The 23,212-nt window shown below is 41.7% G+C and overlaps 1 protein-coding gene across 2 annotated transcripts in view; it reads right to left on the bottom strand.

Annotated features, from left to right (window-relative positions):
- Positions 1 to 23,212, bottom strand: part of LOC124621891 — a 127,955-nt gene that overhangs the window by 16,250 nt on the left and 88,493 nt on the right. For both annotated transcript variants that reach the window (XM_047147363.1, XM_047147364.1), the window contains exon 6: positions 251 to 575. In XM_047147363.1, coding sequence (XP_047003319.1) covers positions 251 to 575 — 325 coding nt within the window. The remainder of the gene's footprint in view (positions 1 to 250; positions 576 to 23,212) is intronic.

Raw genomic sequence — 23,212 nt, 5'->3', positions numbered from 1 at the left:
CATTGAAAAGAAAACTGTAACTTATGTTTACAGAAAATTATCAGTAATTTACTATGGTGTGCTGGAGTCTTGACACTGTCCAGTCATTTATTCATAGTACTGCCTAGTCTTCTAAACACCCACTAATCACCCAGACCAGGATTACCTATCTATATTTTCAATAACTGATACTCAAAACTTCTATATTTCCCTCAGCATCTTGATTATGTGTTATAATAATAGAGTAATGAGAAAAGAAAATTGTACTCACTTGCACCTGTAGCACGGAAATGAAGTTCTTCATCCTCTGGGCGGTAAAACGCCCTTTGCTGTGGACTACGAGGTGGTAATGGAGGAGGAGGGGGAGGGGGAGGAGGAGGAGGGGGAGGTGGAGGTGGAGGAGGAACAGATGGGCTTGAATCTGCAGGAGCCACTAGATGTGTCTGAGCAGGACAATGAGAAACTGATGGCGCCAAGTGGAGTTGGCCCCATGTTCGTAGTTCTGATACTTGTACTTGTTGTTGTCGCATCAAGTTCCGAAGTTCCTCGTTTTCCAGCTGAAGCCGCTGCACTGTGGCACGGATTTCTTCAAAATCCTACAGTAAAAGCAAAGTGAATAGATTTCCAAAATATATACATTACAGAATGAAAGTTAGGCATTTCTTCATTAAGACAAGATAAACTTTGTAAATGACCTATGCAAAATAACTGGAAAATTCATGAATTTATTTCACCAAAATGCATAAAAAATGAACATCTTAATTTAATTTTTTGTGAAGTTATAATTCTTATTTGAAACACAATGTAAACTCTCTGTCAAGTCACTGAAATGTCTCATAACCAATATGCACCTCACCTTCCACATAGTAATGGAATGTAATGCCTAATGCCTCTGAAACATGTAAAGCACTAGGGATACTGTAGTGCATGTGGATTTCATATATTTTGTAGCCAATGTCCTATGGACATGTTACTGAATGCTGTGTCAGGCTATGCATCTCAGTGTATGTAATGTGCAGGTAAAATAAGTCACTAATGAAGACTCGTTTTCTACCAGAGTGATCAACAGAGACAAAGCAGTTGATCCAAGGGTTCTGACTGTAGGAGTCTATAAGTATTCCATCAGGGATCTTTCACTGGAGATATTTACACAAATGTTTTCCATTCACAATGTTACTGTGAAGTGAGAACTGTCAGAACAATAATAAACCCAGTCAGAGTTTGACATTAGGAATAGAGCATCAATGCTCAGTTGTCTGCAAAAATGGATAAAAGGTTAAATGAATTTAAAAGACTTTTCAAGCACTCACTCTGCTACATGATAATAAATAAGAGAAAGAAAAGCAAAGGCTGTGGCTTAGCTGCCATTTGTGGGATCTATTTCTGCCAAGATCAGCAGGATTCTCAACAAGCTTAACATTAAGTGTATGCTCTGTCCACCTATGAAAATACGAGGACTATCATGAAATAAGGGATATGAGAGATATCGTCATTGAAGCAGAAACAGACTTCAGAGGACAAAAGACTAGGGAAATGTTTCTGAAGGTGAAGTACCTCTGCAAAGGTCACCAGGCCAAGCAGAAATTTGTCAAAGATTCCCATGATACGATCCTGATGAATGATTCCCATGATAAGATCCTGACAAATTATAATGATACAGCTGAGAGATGGAAAGAGTACTTTCGACAGCTGCTAAATGGTGATGAACCTGAACTGTGCAGTTTGATTTCCAGTACCCAAATACAGCCAATCCAGATTATCCCCCACCTACCCTGGATGAGATAAAATCAGAATCAGATACCTTAAGCAGAAGACTCCAGGTGAAGATCGAATACAGCCTGAAATGATCCAGGCAGGAGGAGAGAAACTTGTAGAAAGAATACACTGACTGATACAGGCAATAAGGACCAAAGGAGAACTACCAGCACAGTGGAAAACAGCTCTGATTTGTCCAATACATAAGAAGCGCGACAAACTGAAATGTGACAACTATCGAAGAATCGTCCTGTTTAACGTCTGCTATAAGATCCTGTCCAATTGCCTCATACACAGAATTCAGCCAGTGGTAGAATCGGTGATTGGGGAGTTCCAGGGAGGTTTCTGGCCAGGGCAGTCAACAGTAGATCACATCGTCAATCTCTGGCAATTCACTGAGAAACTGGGTGAATATGGTAAAGATTTGCATATTTTATTCGTTGACTTTAATGAGGCCTATGATTGTATACATTGCACGAGCCTTCTCAGATGTTTAAGGAAATTTGGCATGGCGGAGAAACTCATCAATCTGATAAAGATCTGTCTGTGGGAAGAAGATGGGAAATCGTGTAACTGAGGAATTTGAAATTGTGACAGCACTCAGGCAAGGAGATGGGTTGCCCCCTACCCCGGTCAACTTTGCCCTCAAGAAGATCGTACGCGTGATCTTCCAAGAGAATGAAGGGATTGAAATCGAAGGAAAGAGACTGACATACTTGACCTATGCAGACAACATCTATTTACTCTCTAGGTCTGAAGAGGAGTTGGAGCAAATGACCAGAGCATTAAAGGAGGCTGCCAGCAAATTTGGGCTAAACATAAATGAAGCCAAGACAGGGTACCTCGTTATGATGCATGGTCAAAGTCAGACTGCTGGTCATCTACAATCACTGCAGGTGGGAGACCAGAGCTAAAGATAGTGCATGAATTTAAATACCTAGGGCCACTTTTCACTGAGAACTTGTCATGTGAAGCAGAGATCAATGCCAGAATACAAGCAGGAAACCGATCTTATCATGGACTAGCACAATTGCTTCGGTCCAGATATCTCTCCAGACATTTCAAGATTCGACTATACAAAACCATGATCCAGCCTGTTGTTCTATACGGCTGTGAGCCATGGAGTATCCAGAAACGGGACTTACATAAGGTCCTTGTTTTTGAGAGAAAAGTGCTTCGGAAGACCTTCAGTCCGGTTCTGGATGCAAACACAGGGGAATGGAGGATCAGACACAACCAAGAGCTTGAGGAACTACACCAGCAGACCAACATAGCAGGAACTGTCAAAACCAAACAAATGCAGTGGGCCGGCCATGTGGCCCGAATGGAAGATCACAGATGGCCTTGGAAGGTCCCGGATTTCACACCTACAGAGAAAAAACACGTGGGAGACCCAAGAAACGTTGGAGGGATCCTCCATGAAGATTTAAACCAAGCATCAATACATGTGGACAGATAGCAGCAATGGACAGAATACAATGGAAGAGGAAAATTTTAGCAGCGTGTGGTCCATTGGGCCTGATCATGTAGAAGGAGAAGAAGAAGAAGAAGAAGAAGAATTGTGAAATGTGAAGGATGATCTTGGCTTATGAAAACCAGGAATTTATAATATACTTTGTCAATATGGAATGCCATACACTGACAAAATAACTAGGGAAGTGGACATCAGGTGCAAAGAACATCAGAGGCACACCTGGCTGAGAAAAACAATTAAATCAGGTATTGCCAAGCACTGTCTGGAACTTATCATTCTATGATCTATGAGAAAACAAGGGTTCTGGCACAGACTGATGGATGCTGGAACAGCATTATAAGAGAGTAAATAGAGATAAAGGTGGTGAAAATCTCATGAGTCATGACACTGGTTACCTATTCAACAATGCCTGGGCTCCTGCACTGAAGTTCCTAAAAATGCAATGCTGGCAGCAGCAGCAGCAGCCAGAACTCAACAAAAAGAAGAAATGAGAATGTGGAACTGGGGAGTGAACCCCAGACAGAGCAGCAAGTGCAACATGCTGAGAACAGAATGCCAGATTGCTGTCAGGTGCACTGGACCAAAAATGGAATGCCAGCTTGTGGCCAGACACATCATGCTGAAGACACGGACCATCCCAGAGTGCTCCTAGTGGAAGCAGACTGCAGATGGAACACCTAGAGTCAACCATGGAGGGAGAAGGCAGTATATATAAATATTTGATCCCTCCCATTTGACTAGCAGTCTCAGGTAGGATGTAACGTTATGCATCTGTAAAGACATAACAATATCTCGATATCTTTAAAACTGTAGAAGTTAATATTTCACAGAAAACCTTTGAATTAACAACTTTTAATCACTTCATGTGAGTTCAACAAACGGTATCTCAGATGATAGCACTGAATTGTAGCTATCAAAAAATGGCTCTGAGCACTATGGGACTCAACTGCTGTGGTCATAAGTCCCCTAGAACTTAGAACTACTTAAACCTAACTAACCTAAGGACAGCACACAACACCCAGCCATCACGAGGCAGAGAAAATCCCTGACCCCGCCGGGAATCGAACCCGGGAACCCGGGCGTGGGAAGCGAGAACGCTACCGCACGACCACGAGATGCGGGCTGTAGCTATCATCCCGGAAAGCTACGTATCTGTATCTATATTATTTCTTGATTTATGAGGCCTTTTACATCTTTTCCACAATGCAAATTCTTGTCAGAACATCATATTCTCCACATTTACACAGCAAATGAATGCAGCATTAATATCTCATATTTTGTTATACTTGTGTTTTCATTTAATGAATAGTTCATTAGTTTGGCAGTAATTTTATTTAAATGTTGATTGCAAGTGCTATTAAAAAACTGTGCTAATTTAAAAGTGGTCAGTTACATGTGTTGTCGGACACCACCTTTGTAAAAAATGACAAAAGATACTTCCGACAAGCAGGCCTAAATGATTGTTTAAACTATATTTAACAACAATTCACTGTCATTTAACGTGAGTGCACTTGTGAAAGAATGCTGGCCTATTCAATTGTGAACCAACTGTTACTTTTATTTATTGTAAATGGTCTGAATGTTTATAACATTTCTTTTATTTAAATATTGTTATAATATATTAATTTAGTGCAGCGAAGTGGTCAAGTGAGTCAAATCGTATCTGTAGAGCTTGAGAAGCACGTATTTTTGATGGGCCAATGAGAGTTGGATCGTGGTGGAACACTGATGGAGTCTAGTGGAGACTGGGACTTCCCGAGTGGAACACTCATGGGAGTAATTCTGCACACTTTGTGGTGACTTGTGAAAGAAGACAGATCTATCTAGAGTAATGTGTGCGATTCAGTCATATAGATGATTGTTTCTGGGTGGTGAATGGCTGTTATAATATTCTAACTTTTGAAGGGAATTTATATTTCGAGAGGTCGGAATGTGCTCCAGAGCAGGACTCTGATTTTTGCCACTTGATTTATGGAACTGAGAATAGACTGAGTATGGATTACTACTCATTGTATCATGTGTGTTAATTGGTGGATCATTACATGAAACTCTGAACTGTTTTGAGCTGGTGAATATTTTATGTATTGTGATTGCAAAATGGACTTAGTTTTTGCATAACTTTGGTGGCTACTTAGTGTGGAGAATTTGCTAACATTCTCGTAACGCTCTCAACATAACTTTAATGCATTTGATAAAGCTATTTTCTGCATGTATTTTAACTGAACTTCTTAGGACCACTTCCTGTTTGAGATGTCCTTTCTTGGATAAAAATTATTCAAAATAATTTTGTTGTCTACATCAGTTACAGACATGAAAACAGAACCCTTTTTATTAAATTATTCGCTTATCTTTTATTTTATATTTCTCTGTATTTTATTAACTCACAATTCTAGCCAATGCATAGACTGCAGAATCACAGCTACAGGGTATTATGTGCAGTGAATTAGCTGTGAGGCTTGAAATCAGACATGCACAGTTTGACCCTATGACTGCATCGAGCTATTATTTTTCAAGTGGAACCACGCATAGACCAAGTACCTGAAGTATGAGTAAAAACACAACTGCTTTGCTCGTATGGAATGCTGATTGGAAGAGCAACTATTCTGCAGTAACTGTTAGGTACCATTGCAGGGAGCTGATAAAGAGAGTTGCATTATTGAAAAATTGTCCAAGCACAATGCTGATATCCAGCAGAACACCCAGCATCTCAAGATGTAAACCCAGTCATAATTTGGACAAGAGTAAGGAGTTAACCAATATGTATCAATAAACTCCAAAGAGTGCTGTATGGACCAATCAACTTTTACTGTAACTCTGATGAATTTACTGCTCTTTGACATTAAGTTTGATTTAATAAGTTTACTTATTTGCATAGGTATGATCAATATTTGATCAACTGCTTTCAAATGAAAGTTCTTTGTTCCATTAATCAAAATTTTCATGTTTTAAAAGTTGGTTCTGACCTAACATAATAAACATTTTCAGCTACAACATGAAACTGCTTGAAATTATACATCACTTCTCTTACCAATAATTTTAATTACGTTTGTTCCTATCAGGTGTCATTGTAAGATTTAAGTTTTTGTTTCACATTCCCTTCTAAAAAATTATGCCAAATCTTGCTGACATATATTGAAATATATCTAAAAACAAAGATGTGTGACTTACCAAGCGAAAGTGCTGGCAGGTCGATAGACACACAAACATACACACAAAATTCAAGCTTTTGCAACAAACGGTTGCTTCATCAGGAAAGAGGGAAGGAGAGGGAAAGACGAGAGGATGTGGGTTTTAATGGAGAGGGTAAGGAGTCATTCCAATCCCGGGCGTGGAAAGACTTGTGCGGATGGATATGTGTGTGTTTTTTCCCCCTAAGGTAAGTCTTTCCGCTCCCGGGATTGGAATGACTCCTTACCCTCTCCCTTAAAACCCACATCCTCTCGTCTTTCCCTCTCCTTCCCTGTTTCCTGATGAAGCAACCGTTTGTTGCGAAAGGTTGAATTTTGTGTGTATGTTTGTGTTTGTTTGTGTGTCTATCGACCTGCCAGCACTTTCGTTTGGTAAGTCACACATCTTTGTTTTTAGATATATTTTTCCCACGTGGAATATTTCCCTCTATTATATTCATGTCATATATTGAAAGTTAGAACCACATTGTATTTGTAGTTAGATAACAGGTCTTGTGGGGTATAACTTCCATGAAAGAACTGCTCCACTTGCTTTTTGATGCTTGAAAAAAATAAAATAAAAAGGAAAGAAACTGACTTCTGAAACAATTGTGCTATCTTAGTTGAAGCAAGGGGTGAAACTACCTTGATGTACATAGCCAGTTCTTCACAAAAGATTGTGTTTGAATTAATACGAATTAATTAAAATAACTGTATGAATACACTGGTTACTTTCCATATGCATTGGCTCAACAAAATCTGATTCTGGATTCACATTCCACAAATCAAACACAATTATCTATTTCATCTAAGAATAATATTCCAGTCATTTTTATTTTGGCAGTTTTACGGTAAATTTTCTTTTTTATGTTTTAGTACACCTATCCTCTCGTCAATTCGGCTCAACAACATACCATAAACATGATCTGCATGCATACACCAGTACTCTGTGATTATGATAAACTACAAATGCATAAAATTGGCATTCACTTTAAATCAACAAAATGTAAAATATAAAATGGCTTTACTGACATGTTATGATGACTAATGGCAAAGTTGATGACATCATTAGACTATTAGTCACTATGTCAAAAGAGGCTGCTTCGGCTAAATAGTGACAGTGCATGACAGTCAGCACTAAGAAGAAATTAACACACAATGTGTGCCTCATATGTGGCATCAGTGTATTTGTTTGCAACAATGTCACGGTGCCCGCACTGAAGTCAACCATCTTACAATTTTAACCAAAGTCTATGTCATTAATGCGTCTCTTAATTAAACAAACATTAGACCAGTTACTCTTGTTATTTATTGGTAAAGTAACATTAAAATAATCTATGAACACCAAGAGAAGAATTGACCTGCAGTTCTGGGTAAAATGACATTATCAAAAAGAAAAGTATGCCCACTAACGTTGTGGCTTTGGGAGCCTACATCTGCATGCAGACTCTGCAACAAATGTGGGACAGGTGAGTGTACTTCCTGACAGTACCACATTCCATTTGCAAATGAAATGTGGGAAGAATGATTGCTCAATGTCTCTGCGTGTGCTGCAATACATTTAATTTTGTCTTTGCGATCCATACATAACTTAAACATATGAGACTGGTATTTTATACACCTAGGTTTCTCAGTTTCCACTAATGCTTGAAACTTTGAAAGTAGGCTTTTGCAGAATGGCTGCCGAGTGAGACAAGCAGGTATAGCTCGTCAACAAAAAGTAGTTACTTAAGAATAAACAATATCTAATTAAAATTAATTTTGTTTTGTGTACTTGCTGTAGAATCTATTCTTGTTAAACAAATTAATATTTAACATTTCTGCAATGCCTTTTCTTAAAAACAACTTGTGTTATTTGTTATTCTGATAGACGTGACATAGACTGAAATTTTTCATGTTATAAACATTAAGAATTCTATTGAAATTTTCTTAATAGTACTTTTTTTAAGAAAAAAGACATCTACTCATTCCATTAATCTAGTCTCACCATAAACGTGCAGTTTAATGTTTCTAAATGGTATTTCTGAAGACATTACTAATTCTATAGATGTGAAATAGACCTAAATTTTCTTAGTTGTTAACCAAACTATCATGGGAATGCAAATTCTCTCAAAACAAAGCAACTACTAATTCATCCTTCTATCATCATATCTCTAAATCAGGACAGAAACAGGGGGAACAGCATAAAAAATGTTAGTGTCATTTTTGTTTATATACAGCCACATTCAAATCCTTGACAAACTTAATTCTCCAATCTAAACTCCTTTGACCATGAAAGAGAAATGTGGGAGCTGTCTCAGGGTAGTGAGCAGGGGGATTTCTTGCCAATCTTGAAAGAAATATTTTCATGGGGGGCGGGGGGTATACAGTGGGGAGAACACCGGAAAAACTGAGAGCTTCTCCCCCGGAGATGTACAGTACGCAGCAAGAACATTTTGACTGAGGAGCAGGAGGGAAAACCTGTGCCGTTGAGGCACAGTTGGAGGAAGCAAGGAAGGAATTGATCAGGAGGGAAACAGAGGGGAGAAGGATAGTCGTGAAATGCCAGTTGGCAGAGATGCAGAAACAAAGAGAATGTTGTTTGATAGTTTCATTATAAACATTAGCAGCTTTCAGTCACTGTAAGAGGAAAGTGGAGAAGAACTCCGGTAAGAATAAGAGCAGGAAATGTGCAGCATAACTCAGCTGTAATCAGGTAGCCTAGGTGTGTCAAATGTTAGGAAGAAAAAAAAAAAGCACTGCTGCTAGGGTAGCAGCCATGGGTGAGTCATAGGATCTCAGTTAACAGGAAAGCTGCCAGACATCTTAAATTTCTATCACAGGCACAAAAGATTTCAGGAGGTGCTGATTGCTAGAAAAGAGTCATTTAATGACAAAATAATGTACAATGCAGAGAAAACAAGTAAAGCGGTTTGAGATTTCATTAAACAGGAAGCAGGGAGAGAGAAACAGCAGCAAAACAACATACTGATAAGGGAGGGGGATAAAGTAATAAATGATCTGTACTGCCTAGCAAACTATGTGAATTACATCATTAAAACAAAGACACTTTCATTACGGCAAGATCCTTCCATGAAATTTCAGTCACCAACTTTCTCCTCTGAATGCTAAAATACTTTATTGCCACCCTCCTATATTGGGAGAAAAGGCCAATGTAATAAAATAAAAACTTGCATGGAAAGATTTAAGTGTTTTCGGGAGTGGAACTGTAGAGAAATAGTGTGCAAGTGCTTCGATGAACCTTGACTGTGAATTGCAGAGTAGTCATAATATTATGAAAAGGATAGCTACTACTCACAATGTAGTGGAGATGCTGAGTCACAGATAGGCACAACAAAAAGACTGTCAGAAAGTGAGCTTTTGACTAACAAGGCCTTCGACAGAAATAGACCTATAGACCTCAGCAGCCAAAGACTATTGTCGTGTGTGTGAGTTGCATTTGTGTGTGTGTGTGTGTGTGTGTGTGTGTGTGTGTGTGAGCATCTCTGCTATATGGAGAGTAGCATCTATCTTTTCATAATATTGTTACATTCCATCCTGTATTTTCCACTGTTTGATTTTGCAGAGTATTTATATAGATGTAGATGTATTATTGTCTGTGGAAATGTCAACAGTGGAAATATCTCCATCAGCCAGAAAACACAGTTCCCCAAGCGTACATTAAAATAATTTACTATGGAACAATTTACCACTTTCTTAACTATGGGATTGAATAATGAAGCTGTACAGCTGTGATCAACTTAAAAAGAATATTACTTCGAAGACTGGAAATAACAGCCAATCAGCTGCAAAATATAGGTTTATTAAACCTTGACCATGGTTTCAACAGTTTTATAACTGTCTTCTTCAGAAAGTATTGTAAGTAGAATCACATTATCCCTATCCACTGTGGGAGTCATTGACAGGCTAGTGCATGTGTGTGTGTCATCCACTTAATCACCATTAAAAATACATGATTTAAAAGCAGTAGCTCTCTGCTGCAGAGATTTGTCTTAATACTTTTTAATAGACATCACACATGTGACATAGAATCCAGCAACATGTAGTGTGCCACTTGACAGATTTGTGTATATATGGATCCAATGGATCCATTGTCGAATGTTTGATATTTTAAAAAGTTTTAATACAGATCTCTACAATAGAGAGCTACTACTTTTAAATCAGGTATTTTAAATGGAGATGGTGGATGACCCGCACATCTACTAGACAGAGTCAACAATTCCCACAATGGATATAGATAATGTGATTCTATGTAACATACTTTCTGAAGAAGATGGTTTGAAAACTGTTGAAATCATGTTCAGGGTTTAATCTTAAGAATGTTAACTGTTACAGAAATGAGCAACAATACTTATAAATGGGAATCAAATTGCAATGAAATCCAGACCTTTAGCTGCTTACAGGCATTGATAAATATCAAAGGGTACAGTTTAAAATGTGTGCCCTGGCTGGGACTCAAACCCGGGATCTCCTGCTTACATGGCAGACGCTCTATCCATCTGAGCCACTGAGGACACAGAGGATAGTGCGACTGCAGGGATTTATCTCTGTCATGCTCCCTGTGAGGCCTACACTTCCAACTTACTGTGCACACACTACATTTGTAGTGCCCCTGCCCACTATACTCATTACTCGCGGCAGTCAATCTACCGGTTCCTGTAAGAGTTCGGGCAATGTGAGTGCATCCGCACCGAAGAAGATCATTGGACGGTAAGTCTTATCTACAGAGTGTTCAAAAAGTCTCTCCGCAGTGCCGTATGATTGTTAGCCGCGCGTGTCATATGATTGTTTGCCTGCCTGGGTTACTTCCCTTCAAGTGGACTCTCCCTACATTCCACTGTTTCGTTTATCTCAGCCAGAGTCAGTAGTGTCATTGGTGTGTGTCGTTACGTGTTGACGTGAATGTTTATGTTTAGTTCATTTGTTTTTCAGTTCATCAAACATTTAATTCAATTTTCCCGGAGACAACACTCCCACATCGTGATACTGTGCGTGATTTGATTAACAAATTTCATAGTATGTGTTCAGTGACACACCCAGAAGTGGTCATCCTAGCATTTTGTCTGATGATAAACTACTCGATATTTCCGATAAAATGTCCATAAGTCCGAACAAGTCAGTAAGAAAATTCGTCCAAGAAGTCGATGTTAGTGTCAGAATGGCCCACACAGCTGTAAGGAAATAATTCGAACTTTTCCCATACAAAGTGACAGTCGTGCAAGAACTGAAAAATACTGGTCATGGCAAGAAGCTGTATCATTGTCAATGGTTCAAAAATTTCATTCAACGAAATGGAACGGATGTTTTTAATGAAACATTTTTCACTGATGAGGCATGGTTTCAATTATCCGGGTACATGAACTCGCAAAATTCTCGTATGTGGAGTACTGCAAATCCATTGTGTATTCATGAGGAACCACTTCGTTCTGTGAAAATAGGAGTTTGGATTGCAATTTCTAGACATCAGATTGTGGGTCCCATATTTTTCAACGAAACAATAAATGCATAAGAATACTGCAGTGAGTTTCATTTTGGTATATTCACTGAGGCATACGGCACCCGCGGCTAACAATTATACGGCACTGTGGAGAGACTTTCTGAACACCCCATATATGAAGATGGTATCTGCTCTTTCAGACATGTCCGGTTTAGTTTTACATCTGTTCTTTCTTCCAAAAGAACAGATACCATCTTCACATAGGGAATCATGTCATGAAGTGTTTAAGCACCATTAATACTTAACAATATATTCTTTATACATATTTAAATTACTTATATTTATGTTTTTTATGAGTCAACCACAGGAAGTTATCAAGGGCAGTGATGTAGATTATCACAACACAAGAATAAAATATACCTAGTTTCAGAAAAGAACAAATTAAAAATGACTGTTTGAAGCCCCTTCACTGCTGGTTTGATTTGGTTTAACATACTACCAAACTATATAAGAGCATATAGGGGAATTGATTTTTAACACTAAATTAATTTTTTTTTATAGTAAAATGTTAATATTCATTCAATGAGCTGTAAGACACTGCTCGTGACATGACCCAGCATCATATCACCTGTAAATTAATAAATGTAAAAACTAGACATAAAATACATCAGCTGTAGTATGTAACATATTTTGTAAATGTAATTATTGTCATATTATCTTTCTAAGGCTTTTTATGCTGTTGATCATAAGATTCTACTAAATGGATTAAGGAGATCATCCTGGAAATTAGACGTGTTGTGTTGCTTGCTTACAGAGTAATGCTATTTTTTAGCTATTCATATTATCTTTCTAAGGCTTTTTATGCTGTTGATCATAAGATTCTACTAAATGGATTAAGGAGATCACCCTGGAAAGCAGAAGTGTTGTGTCGCTAGGTAGCTTACAGAGTAATGCTTTTTTTGAGCAACACACACACACACACACACACACACACACACACACACACACACACACAGGTGCATACACTGACCCATGCCTCTACATGGCACCAGTTGGCTGCATAATGCTGCATTTTGGCAGCTGGACTAGGATGAGAAAGGTGTTGTGTCAGGAGGAGTGAGCAGGGGCAGAGAGAGGCAGGAGGCAGAGAGAGGGGTTGGTGGTGGGTGGCTAACGGCTCAGAGGGAGGCAGCCAGTTTGTAGGCTAGTAATGTGGCAGGGAGGGGTGGCAGGTGCATAGGTTACACATGAGATGAAGAGTTGTTAGATCCAGTGATGAGTGGCATACACTGAATGTGACATGGGGATGTAAAATGAGAGGGGGTGACAGGACAGAAGAAAGGGGTAACTGTTGGGTGGAGAGTATGGGGGCAGCGGGTTATTGGAGATTGAGCCCAGGGAGTGAAGGACTTGTTGCAAGAATGACTCCCATCTGCATAGTTCAGAGAAGGTGGAGGTGGAGGGAAAGATACAGGTAGCCCAGGTCATGTTATGCTCACAGTACAAAAAATAGAGGTAGTGCAAACCTCAAATACAGCTAAACTTTTGTGAAATATTTCACAGAACCAAAATTGGTTGATATAAGTATATCTCAAGGTAATGTGTAATTGCTGTCGTGGTCTTCAGTCTGCAGACTGGTTTGATGCAGCTCTTCAAGTCTGAAGACTGGCTTGATGCAGCTCTCCATCCTACTCTAACATGTGGAAGCCTCTTAATCTCGAAATAACTATTGCAACTCACATTCTTGTGAATCTGCTTATTGTATTCATATCATGGTCTCCCTCTACAGTTTTTCCTCCACACCTCCCTCCAACACTAAACTGGTGACCCTTTGAGGTCTCAGAATGCATCCTACCAACCAATTGCTCCTTCTAGTTAGGTCGTGCGACAAATTTCTTTTCTCCCCAGTTCTATTCAGTACCTCCGCATTAGTAATAGGATCTACCCACCCAATCTTCAGCTTCTGTAACACCACATTTTGAAAGCTTCTATTCTCTTCTTTTCTAAACTCTTTGGTATCCAAGTTTCACTTCCAAACATGGCTACACACCATATAAATACTCTCAGAAAAGACTTCCTAACACTTAAATCTTTATTTGATATTAACAAATTTCCTTTCTTCAAAAATTCTCTGCTTGCCATTGTCAGTCTACATTTCATACCCTCTCTACTTTGGCATCATCAGTTATTTTGCTGCCCAAATAACAAAACTCATCTACTATTTTAAGCGTCTCATTTCCTAATTAATTCCTTCAGCCTCACCTGATTTAATTCTTCTCTTGCAAATCCTTTGCAGTCTGACAGAATTACAATGCCTTTAGCAAACCTTAAAGTTTTTATTTCATCTCCCTGAACTTTAATACATACTCAAAATTTTTCTTTGGTTTCATTTACTGCTTGCTCAGTGTACAGATTGAATAACATCAGGGACACGCCACAACTCTGGCTCACTTCCTTCCCAACTATTTCTTTCCTTTCACACCCACTGATTCTAACTACCATCTGGTTTCCGTACATGTTGCAAATAGCCTGTATTATACCCTTGATACCTTCAGAATTTCAAAGACAGTAATCCAGTCAACATTGTCAAAGCTTTCTATTCCAATCAACATTGTCAAAAGCTTTCTCTAAGTCTACAAATGCTATAAATGTAGGTTTGCCTTTCCTTAACCTATCTTCTGAGATAAGTCATTGGGCGAGTATTGCCTTGTGTGTTCTTACATTTCTTCAAAATCCAAATAATCTTCCCCAATGTTCACTTCTACCAGTTTTTCTATTCTTCTGTAGTATTATGTGTTAGTATTATGCAGCCATGACTTATTAAACTGATAGCTTGGTAATATTTGCACCTGTCAGCACCTACTTTCTTTGTAATTTGAATTATTACATTCTTTTTCAGATCTGAGGGTATTATGCCTGTCTCATGCATCTCGCACACCAGATGGAAGAGTTTTGTCATGGCTGGCTCTCCCAAGACTGTTAATAGTTCTGACGAAATGCCGTCTACTTGCAGGCTCTTGTTTTGACTTAGGTCTTTCAGTGCTCTGTCAAATTCTTCTCACAGTATAAATATTATGAAAAGGAAAGTTGCCATTCACCATATAAGGGAGATGCTGAGTCGCAGATAGGCACAACAAAAAGACTATCATAATTAAAGATTTCGGTCATTAAGGCCTTTGGCAACAACAGGTGACAGACACACATACATACTCATGACAACTCACACACATGACTTCAGTCTCAGGCAACTGAAACCACACTGTGAACAGCAGCACCAGTGCATGATAGGAATGCGGCTGGGTGGGGGTAAGGAGGGGGCTGGGGTGGGGAAGGGGAGGGACAGTTTGGTGGGGGAGGTGGACACTGAAGAGCTGCAGGTTAGACGGAGGGCAGGGGAAAGCAGGGAGGGGGGGGGGGGGGGGGAGTACCTGACGAAAAGGAATATAAAAAGACTGGGTGTGATGGTGGGTTGATGGCTGTGTAGTGCTGGAATGGGAGAAGGGAAGGGGCTGGATGGGTGAGGACAGTGACTAACAAAGGTCTAGGCCAGGAGGGTTACAGGAACATAGTATGTATTGCAGGAAAAGTTCCCACCTGTGCAGTTCAGAAAAGCTGGTGTTGGTGGGAAGGATACATATGGCACAGGCTGTGAAGCAGTCACTGAAATGAAGAATAACATGTTTGGCAGCGTGTTCAGAAACAGTGTGCTCCACTTATTTCTTGGACACTGTTTGCCGGAGGCCATTCATGGTGACAGGTAGCTTGTTGGTTGTCATGCCTACATAGAATGCAGCACAGTGGTTGCAACTCAGCTTGTAGATCACATGACTGGTTTCACAGGCAGCCCTGCCTCTGATGGGATAGGTGATGTTAGTGACAGGACTGGAGTAGCTGGTGGTGGGAGGATGTATGGGACAGGCCTTGCATCTGGGTTTATTACAGAGGTATGAGCCATGAAGTATGGGACTGGGAGCAGGGGTTGTGTTAAGTATGGACAAGTATATTACGCAGGTTCGATGGATGGTGGAATACCACTGTGGAAGGGGTGGGAAAGATAGTGGGCAGGACATTTCTCATTTCAGGGCATGATGAGAGGTAAACGAAACCCTGGCACAGAATGTAATTCAGATGCTCCATTCCTGGGTGGTACTGAGTTACAAGGGGAATGCTCCTCTGTGGCTGGATGGTGGGACTTTGGGAGGTGGTGGGAGACCGGGAAGATAAGGCACGGGAGATTTGTTTTTGTACAAGGTTGGGAGGATAATTAAGGGAGTGAAGGGTTCAGTGAGACCCTCGGTATATTTTGAGAGGGACTGCTCATCACTGCAGATATGATGAGCATGGGTGGATAGACTGTATGGAAGGGACTTCTTGGTATGGAATGGGTGGCAGCTGTCAAAGTGGAGGTAGGTTTGATATGGGCGGAGGTACTGATGTAGCCATTTTTGAGAAGGAGGTCAACATCTAGGAAGGTGGCTTGTTGGGTTGAGTAGGGCCAGGTGAAGCAAATGGGGAAGAAGTTGTTGAGGTTCTGGAGGAATGTGGTTAGGATGTCCTCACCTTTCGATCCAGATAGCAAAGATGTCATCAATGAATCTGAACCAGGTGAGGGGTTTAGGATTCTGGGTTTTTAGGAAGGATTCCTCTAGATGGCCCATGAATAGGTTGGTGTAGGATGGTGCCGTGCAGGTGCCATACCCCGGATTTGATCACAGGTAATGCCTTCAAAGGAGAAGAGGATATACTTTGTCATGGCAACTAGGAAGGAGGTTGTTGGTTTGGAATCCGTTGGGTGTTGGGAAAGGTAGTGTTCAATTGTGGTAAGGCCATGGGCATTAGCAAAGATACTGTACAGGGAGAGGAATCAATAGTGACGAGCAGGGCACCGTGTGGTAAAAGGACAGGAACTGTGGAGAGTCGGTGGATGAAATGGTTGGTATCTTTCATATAGGAGGATCAGTTCTGGGTAATAGGTTGAAGGTGTTGGTCTGTGAGAGCAGAGATACTCTCAGTGGGGCCATAGTAGCCGGCCACAATGGGGCGTCCTGGGTGCTTAGGTTTATGGACTTTAGGGAGCATGTAGAGGCTAGGAGTGCAGGGAGTGGTAGGGGTGAGTAGAGAGATGGACTCTGGGGAGAGGTTCTGGGATGGGCCAAAGGATTTGAGTAGTGACTGGAGACCATGCTGGACTTCTGGAATGGGGTCACTGTGGCAAAGTTTGTAGGTGGAAGTATCTGACAGGTGGCAGAATCCATCTGCCAGGCAATCCTTGTGGTTTAAAACAACAGTGGTGGAGTCCTAATCCACAGGTAGGATTGTAAGGTCAGGATCAGTTTTAAGATGGTGGACTGCGGTTCTTTCTGCAGATGTAAGGTATGAGGTTAAATAATTCTGGAAAGTTAACAGGGGGTGATTTGGGGGCAGTGGGGGTGGATCACAGTTGGATGGAGGAGTGAACTGAGTTAGGCAAGGTTCAATATTGGTCTTTGGTTGAGTCTGATTGGTAGGGTTGGTGGCAAAAAAGTGTTTCCACTGTAGGGACCGAGAGAAGGAGAGAAGGTCTTAAACAAGTCCTACATGATTGAATTTGGGAATGGGGCAAAAGGTGAGGCCTTTCGTAAGGGCTGATATTTCTGTGGCGCTAAGGCTTTTGGATGAAAGGTTTATGACCGTGTTGTGGGTCTGTTTAGGTTCTGGATCCTGTGTGGTGGAAGGAAGGATTTTTTAAGGGTGGGGTAAGAGTTGTATCTGTGAGACAGGGTTTGTCAGCAATGAGGGGACAGTGTCACTCCAAGGCGGGAATAGGAAGTGAGCGGTATGGAGAGCTTTTTGAGGTGGTGTTGTGCATGTTGCTGAAGTTCCTGCCGGGCAAGAGTTTCAATGTGTGGTGTTCTACGAACTTGGGATTGCATAGTGGGGAGAATTTTGCAGATGGAGAGGAGGTACTAGAAGGAGTTTTGGGCTTGGTTGATAAGGTTTTGCAGGACTATATTGGTGAGGGCTCAGGATTAGCAGAATATGAACAGGTGGAGGTCATTGCGGAAGGCGGTGTGGCAGTCGGAGATGGGTAATTTGATGATAAGCCCATTAGGGGGGATTCCATGAGCCAAGCAACAACACAGGAACAGTATGTGGGACTCGGATCTGGCTAGGGATAAGGAAACTTTTCACAGCTTTTGCCATATGGATCCTTCCCACCAACACCAGCTTTTCTGAACTGCGCAGGTGGGAACTTTACCTGCTATACATCCTATGTTCAAGTAACCCTCTTGTCCTCACCCATCCAACCCCTTCTATGTTCCCAGTCCAGTATTACACAACCGCCATCACACCCAGTCTTTTTATTTCTCTCCTTTCCACTCCCCCCCCCCCCCCCCCCCCCAACCGCTCCCCTGGCCACTGTCTAACCTGCAGCACTTCACTGTCTGCCGCCCCCACCCTTCTTTCCCTCCTCCCCCCCCCCCCTGCCCCAGCGTCCTCCTTACCCCCAACCAGTCGCCACTCCCATCGTGCAATGGCGCTACTGCTCGCAGTGTGGTTTCAGTTGCCTGAGACTGCAGTCATGTGTGTGAGTTGTGTTTGCATGTGTGTGTGTGTGTGTGTGTGTGTGTGTGTGTGTGTGTATCTGTCATATATTGTTGACAAAGGCCTTAATAGCGAAAAGCTTTAATTGTGAGAGTCTTTTTGTTGTGCCTATCTGCGACTGAGCATCTCTGCTATATGGTGAATGGTAACTTTCCTTTTCATGATGCTGTTACGTTCCATACTAGATTTCCATCTTTTGATTTGTGCCTGATGGCTTTTCTTCGATCCTAACCCAGTGCTTTCTTCCTTTGTTATATTTTCTTTTGCCTCACTACACTCAAAGTCCGTCCTTCTTTCTCTTCTTTTTTTTTCTCTTGTTGCCTTAAAACCGTACTTTTCCCTCTACTTATGAGCCACACTGTGTAAACCATCTCGGCTGTGCACAACAGATGGCTACAAGACCACACTGATTGTTGTGAGCATCTTATGTCCCATATTACTCCTGCTGATATTATTAATCCTATACTTTCAAACTGAACACTCTCCCTGTGTCATTTCCCATATTTTTATGTGTTAACTCCTGCACCTTTTCGGCGCCACATGATCCTGTATCTCATTCTACGAACCCCACCCCACCCCCCACTCTTTCTCCGTTCTATCCCAGTTCGCACCCACTAATTCTGTCTCATCCTGTCACATCTGCCATCCCCCTTCTTCACACTTATCCACCCTCAGGCCTGCTACTCACAGTAACATATATTTTTTTATTATATATTATTTACTTTGATCCTTGTGACTTTTTGGCAGTTATAGTTAATTCTCACCTTTTATGACTGACTTCCTCAGATTTCATCTTGTTTCCCACTTTTGTATCCATTTCATAATTTTCGTGAATTTTCACACATATTTGGGTGTATTTTTGCAAAATTTTTTGGACATAACTGTACATTATTCATTTTCACTTGATCCTTCCATCTGCAACAATAGAGAAAAGTTTCCTTATCCCTAGCCAGATCCCAGCCCCACATACTGTTCCTGTGTTGTTGTTTAGCTCATGCAATCCCCATTAATGGCCTTATAATCAAATTACCCATCTCTGGCTGCTACCCCACCTTCCATATTGACATCCACCTGTTCAGAGTCTGCCAATCCTTAGCCCTCACCAACATAGTCCTGCAAAACCATATTAACCAGCCCAAACCTCCTTACAGCACCTTCTTTCCATCCACAAAATTCTCCTGCTATGCTATCCCAAATTCCTGGAACCGAAAATATACATTGAAACTCTTGCACTGCAGGAACTTGAGCAACATGCGCAACACCACCTCAAAAAGTTCTCCATCCTGCTCACTTCCTGATCCTGCCTTGGAGTACCACTGTCCAACACCTCTACAACAATCTTCAAACCTCCCCCACATCCCCTCACAGCTGACAAACCCTGTATCACAGACTTACCACACTTACCCCACCCTCCAAAACTCCCTCACGCCACCACACAGAATCCAGAACCTAAACAGATCCACAACACAAACATGACCCTTCCTCCAGAAGCCTTAGCCCCACAGAAATATCAGTCCTTTCCAAAGGCCTCAACTTTTGCTCCATTACCAAATTCAATCATGCAGGACTTGTTAAAGACCTTCTATTGGTCCCTACAGTGGAAAAACTTTTTTGCCACCTACCCTACCAATCAGACTCAACCAAAGACCAGTATTGACCCTGCCCTAACTCAGTTCACTCCTCCATCCAAATGTGATCCACTCCCACTGCCCCCAAATCACCCCCTGTCAACTTTCTAGAATTTCTTAACCTCGAACCTTGCCTAACCATCATTCCCCAAATCTCTCAACATGGAAACTAGCCTTACATCGCAGAAAGAACCTCAGTCCACTATCTAAAAACTAATCCTGATGTTACAGTCCTACCTGTGGACAAAGGCTCCACCACTGTTGAGGCTCCACCAATGTTGTTTGGAACCACAAGGATTACCTGGCAGATGGACTCCACCACCTGTCAGATACTTCCACCTACAAATCTTACCACAGTGACCCCATTCCAGAAATCCAGCATGACCTCCAGTCACTACTCAAATCCTTAGGCCCATCCCAGAACCTCTCCCTGGAGGCCATCTCTCTACTCAACCCTACCACTCCCACACTCCTAGCTTCTACATGCTTCCTAAAGTCCATAAACCTAATCACCAAGGACATCCCATTGTGGCCAGTAACTGTGCCCCCACTGCGAGAATCTCTGCTCTTGTACACCAAAACCTACAACCTGTTACCCAGAACGGACCCTCCTATAAAAAAAAGATAGCAACCATTTCCTCCACCACTCTGCATAGTTCCTGTCCATTTATCACACGGTGCCCTGCTCATCACTATTGATTCCTCTCCTCGTACACTAACTTTGCTAATGCCCATGGCCTTACTGCAATTGAACACTACCTTTCCCAATGCCCAACGGATTCCAAACCAACAACCTCCTTCCTAGTTGCCATGACCAAGTATATCCTCACCCACAACTACTTCTCCTTCGAAGGCATTACTTACAAACAAATCCTGGGTACAGGTAAGGGCACCTGCATGGCACCATCCTATGCCATCCTATTCATGGGTCATCTAGAGGAATCCTTCCTAAAAACCCAGAATCCTAAACCCCTCACCTGGTTCAGATTAATTAATGATATCTTTGCTATCTGGATCAAAGGTGAGGACACCCTATCCACATTCCTCCAGAACCTCAACAACTTCTTACCCATTTGCTTCACCTGGCCCTACTCAACCCAACAATCCACCTTCCTAGATGTTGACCTCCTTCTCAAAAATGGCTACATCAGTACCTCCGCCCATATCAAACCTACCTCCACTTTGACAGCTGTCACCCATTCCATATCACGAAGTCCCTTCCATACAGTCTAGCCACCCAGGCTCATCACATCTGCAGTGACGAGCAGTCCCTCTCAAAATATACCGAGGGTCTCGCTGAACCCTTCACTCCCTTAATTATCCTCCCAGTCTTGTAGAAAAACAAATCTCCTGTGCCTTATCTTCCCAGTCTTCCACCATCTCCCAAAGTTCCACTGCCTGGCCACAGAGGAGCATTCCCCTTGTAACTCAGTACCACCCAGGACTGGAGCATCTGAATTACATTCTCCGCCAGGGTTTCAGTTACCTCTCAGTGTACCCTGAAATGAGAAATGTCCTGCCCACTATCCTTCCCACTCCTCCCACAGTGGTATTCCGCCGTCCATCGAACCTACACAATATACTCGTCCATCCTTACACAGCCCCTGCTCCCAGTCCCATACTTCATGGCTCATATCTCTGTAATAGACCCAGATGCAAGACCTATCCCATACATCCTCCCACCACCAGCTACTCCAGTCCTGTCACTAACATCACCTATCCCATCAGAGGCAGGGCTACCTGTGAGACCAGTCATGTGATCTACAAGCTGAGTTGCAACCACTGTGCTGCATTCTATGTAGGCATGACAACCAACAAGCTACCTGTCACCATGAATGGCCACCGACAAACAGTGGCCAAGAAATAAGTGGAGCACACTGTTGCTGAACATGCTGCCAAACATGATATCCTACATTTCAGTGACTGCTTCACAGCCTGTGCCATATGAATCCTTCCCACCAACACCAGCTTTTCTGAACTGCACAGGTGGGAAATTCAATACATCCCATGTTCCTGTAACCCTCCTGGCCTCAACCTTCGTTAGTCACTGTCCTCACCCATCCAGCCCCTTCCCTGTTCCCTTTCCAGCACTACACAGCCGTCATTCCACCATCACACCCAGTCTTTTTATATTCCTTTTCATCAGGTACTCCCCCCACCCCCCACCCCTCACCTGCCATTCATGCTGCTCTTCAGTGTACCCTTCCTGCCCCAACCTCTTCCTTAGCCCCACTCAGTCGCTACTCCTATCATGCATTGGTGCTGCTGCTTGCAGTGTGACTTCAGTTGCCTGAGACTGCAGTCTTGTGTGTGAGTTGCATTTGCGCGTGTTTGTTTGTTTGTGTGTGTGTGTGTGTGTGTGTGTGTGTGTGTGTGTGTGTGTTTCATGGATGAAGGCCTTAATGGCCAAAAGCTTTGAGACTGCAGTCTTGTGTGTGAGTTGCATTTGCGTGTGTTGTGTGTGTGTGTGTGTGTGTGTGTGTGTGTGTGTGTGTGTGTGTGTGTGTGTCATGGATGAAGGCCTTAATGGCCAAAAGCTTTAATTGTGAGAGTCTTTTTGTTGTGCCTATCTGCGATTTGGTAAGTGGCAACTTTTCATCCTGGATTTTCCATTCTTTGACCTTCTCACAGTACCGTATCCAAATCTCATCTCCATCGACATCCTCTGGCACCTCTGTAATATTGCCTTAAAGTTCATCCCCCTTGTATAGGACCTCTATATACTCCATCCACCTTTCAGTTTTCCCTTTTTTGCTTAGGACTGGTTATTCATCTATACTAAGGACTGAAATGATACACTGAAGTTCTGTGAGGCTATAGATACTGTGATAAGTAAGTGCTCAGTAGGCAGTTCGGTTGAAGAGGAATGGATATCTCTAAAAAGCACAGAAGTTGGAAAGAAAAACATTGGTACAAAATCTCCATAAAGTTTTGTCCTATTATAGCCATCAGCTAGCAAATGTTCCAATTCATTAAGCACTCGGCTCAGTTTCTGTTCAGTTTCAATTACCACTGCAATGTTATCAGCGAATCATGTCGTACTAGTTTTCTGTCCAAGCCAAAGCTCTCACATCAAGACAGCCCTTTAGTTCCTCTTTGTGTCTTCATTATACAAAATAATTATTAGTAATGACAATGAGCAAACTTCCCTGATTTTGGTCCAAAGTACTCCTGACAGTATTTTTGA

Source organism: Schistocerca americana, chromosome 7 (genome assembly GCF_021461395.2).
Source record: "Schistocerca americana isolate TAMUIC-IGC-003095 chromosome 7, iqSchAmer2.1, whole genome shotgun sequence".
NCBI classification, from domain to species: domain Eukaryota; kingdom Metazoa; phylum Arthropoda; class Insecta; order Orthoptera; family Acrididae; genus Schistocerca; species Schistocerca americana.
Note: the sequence above shows the minus strand (reverse complement) of the source record. Positions and strands in the feature narration are given on the sequence as shown.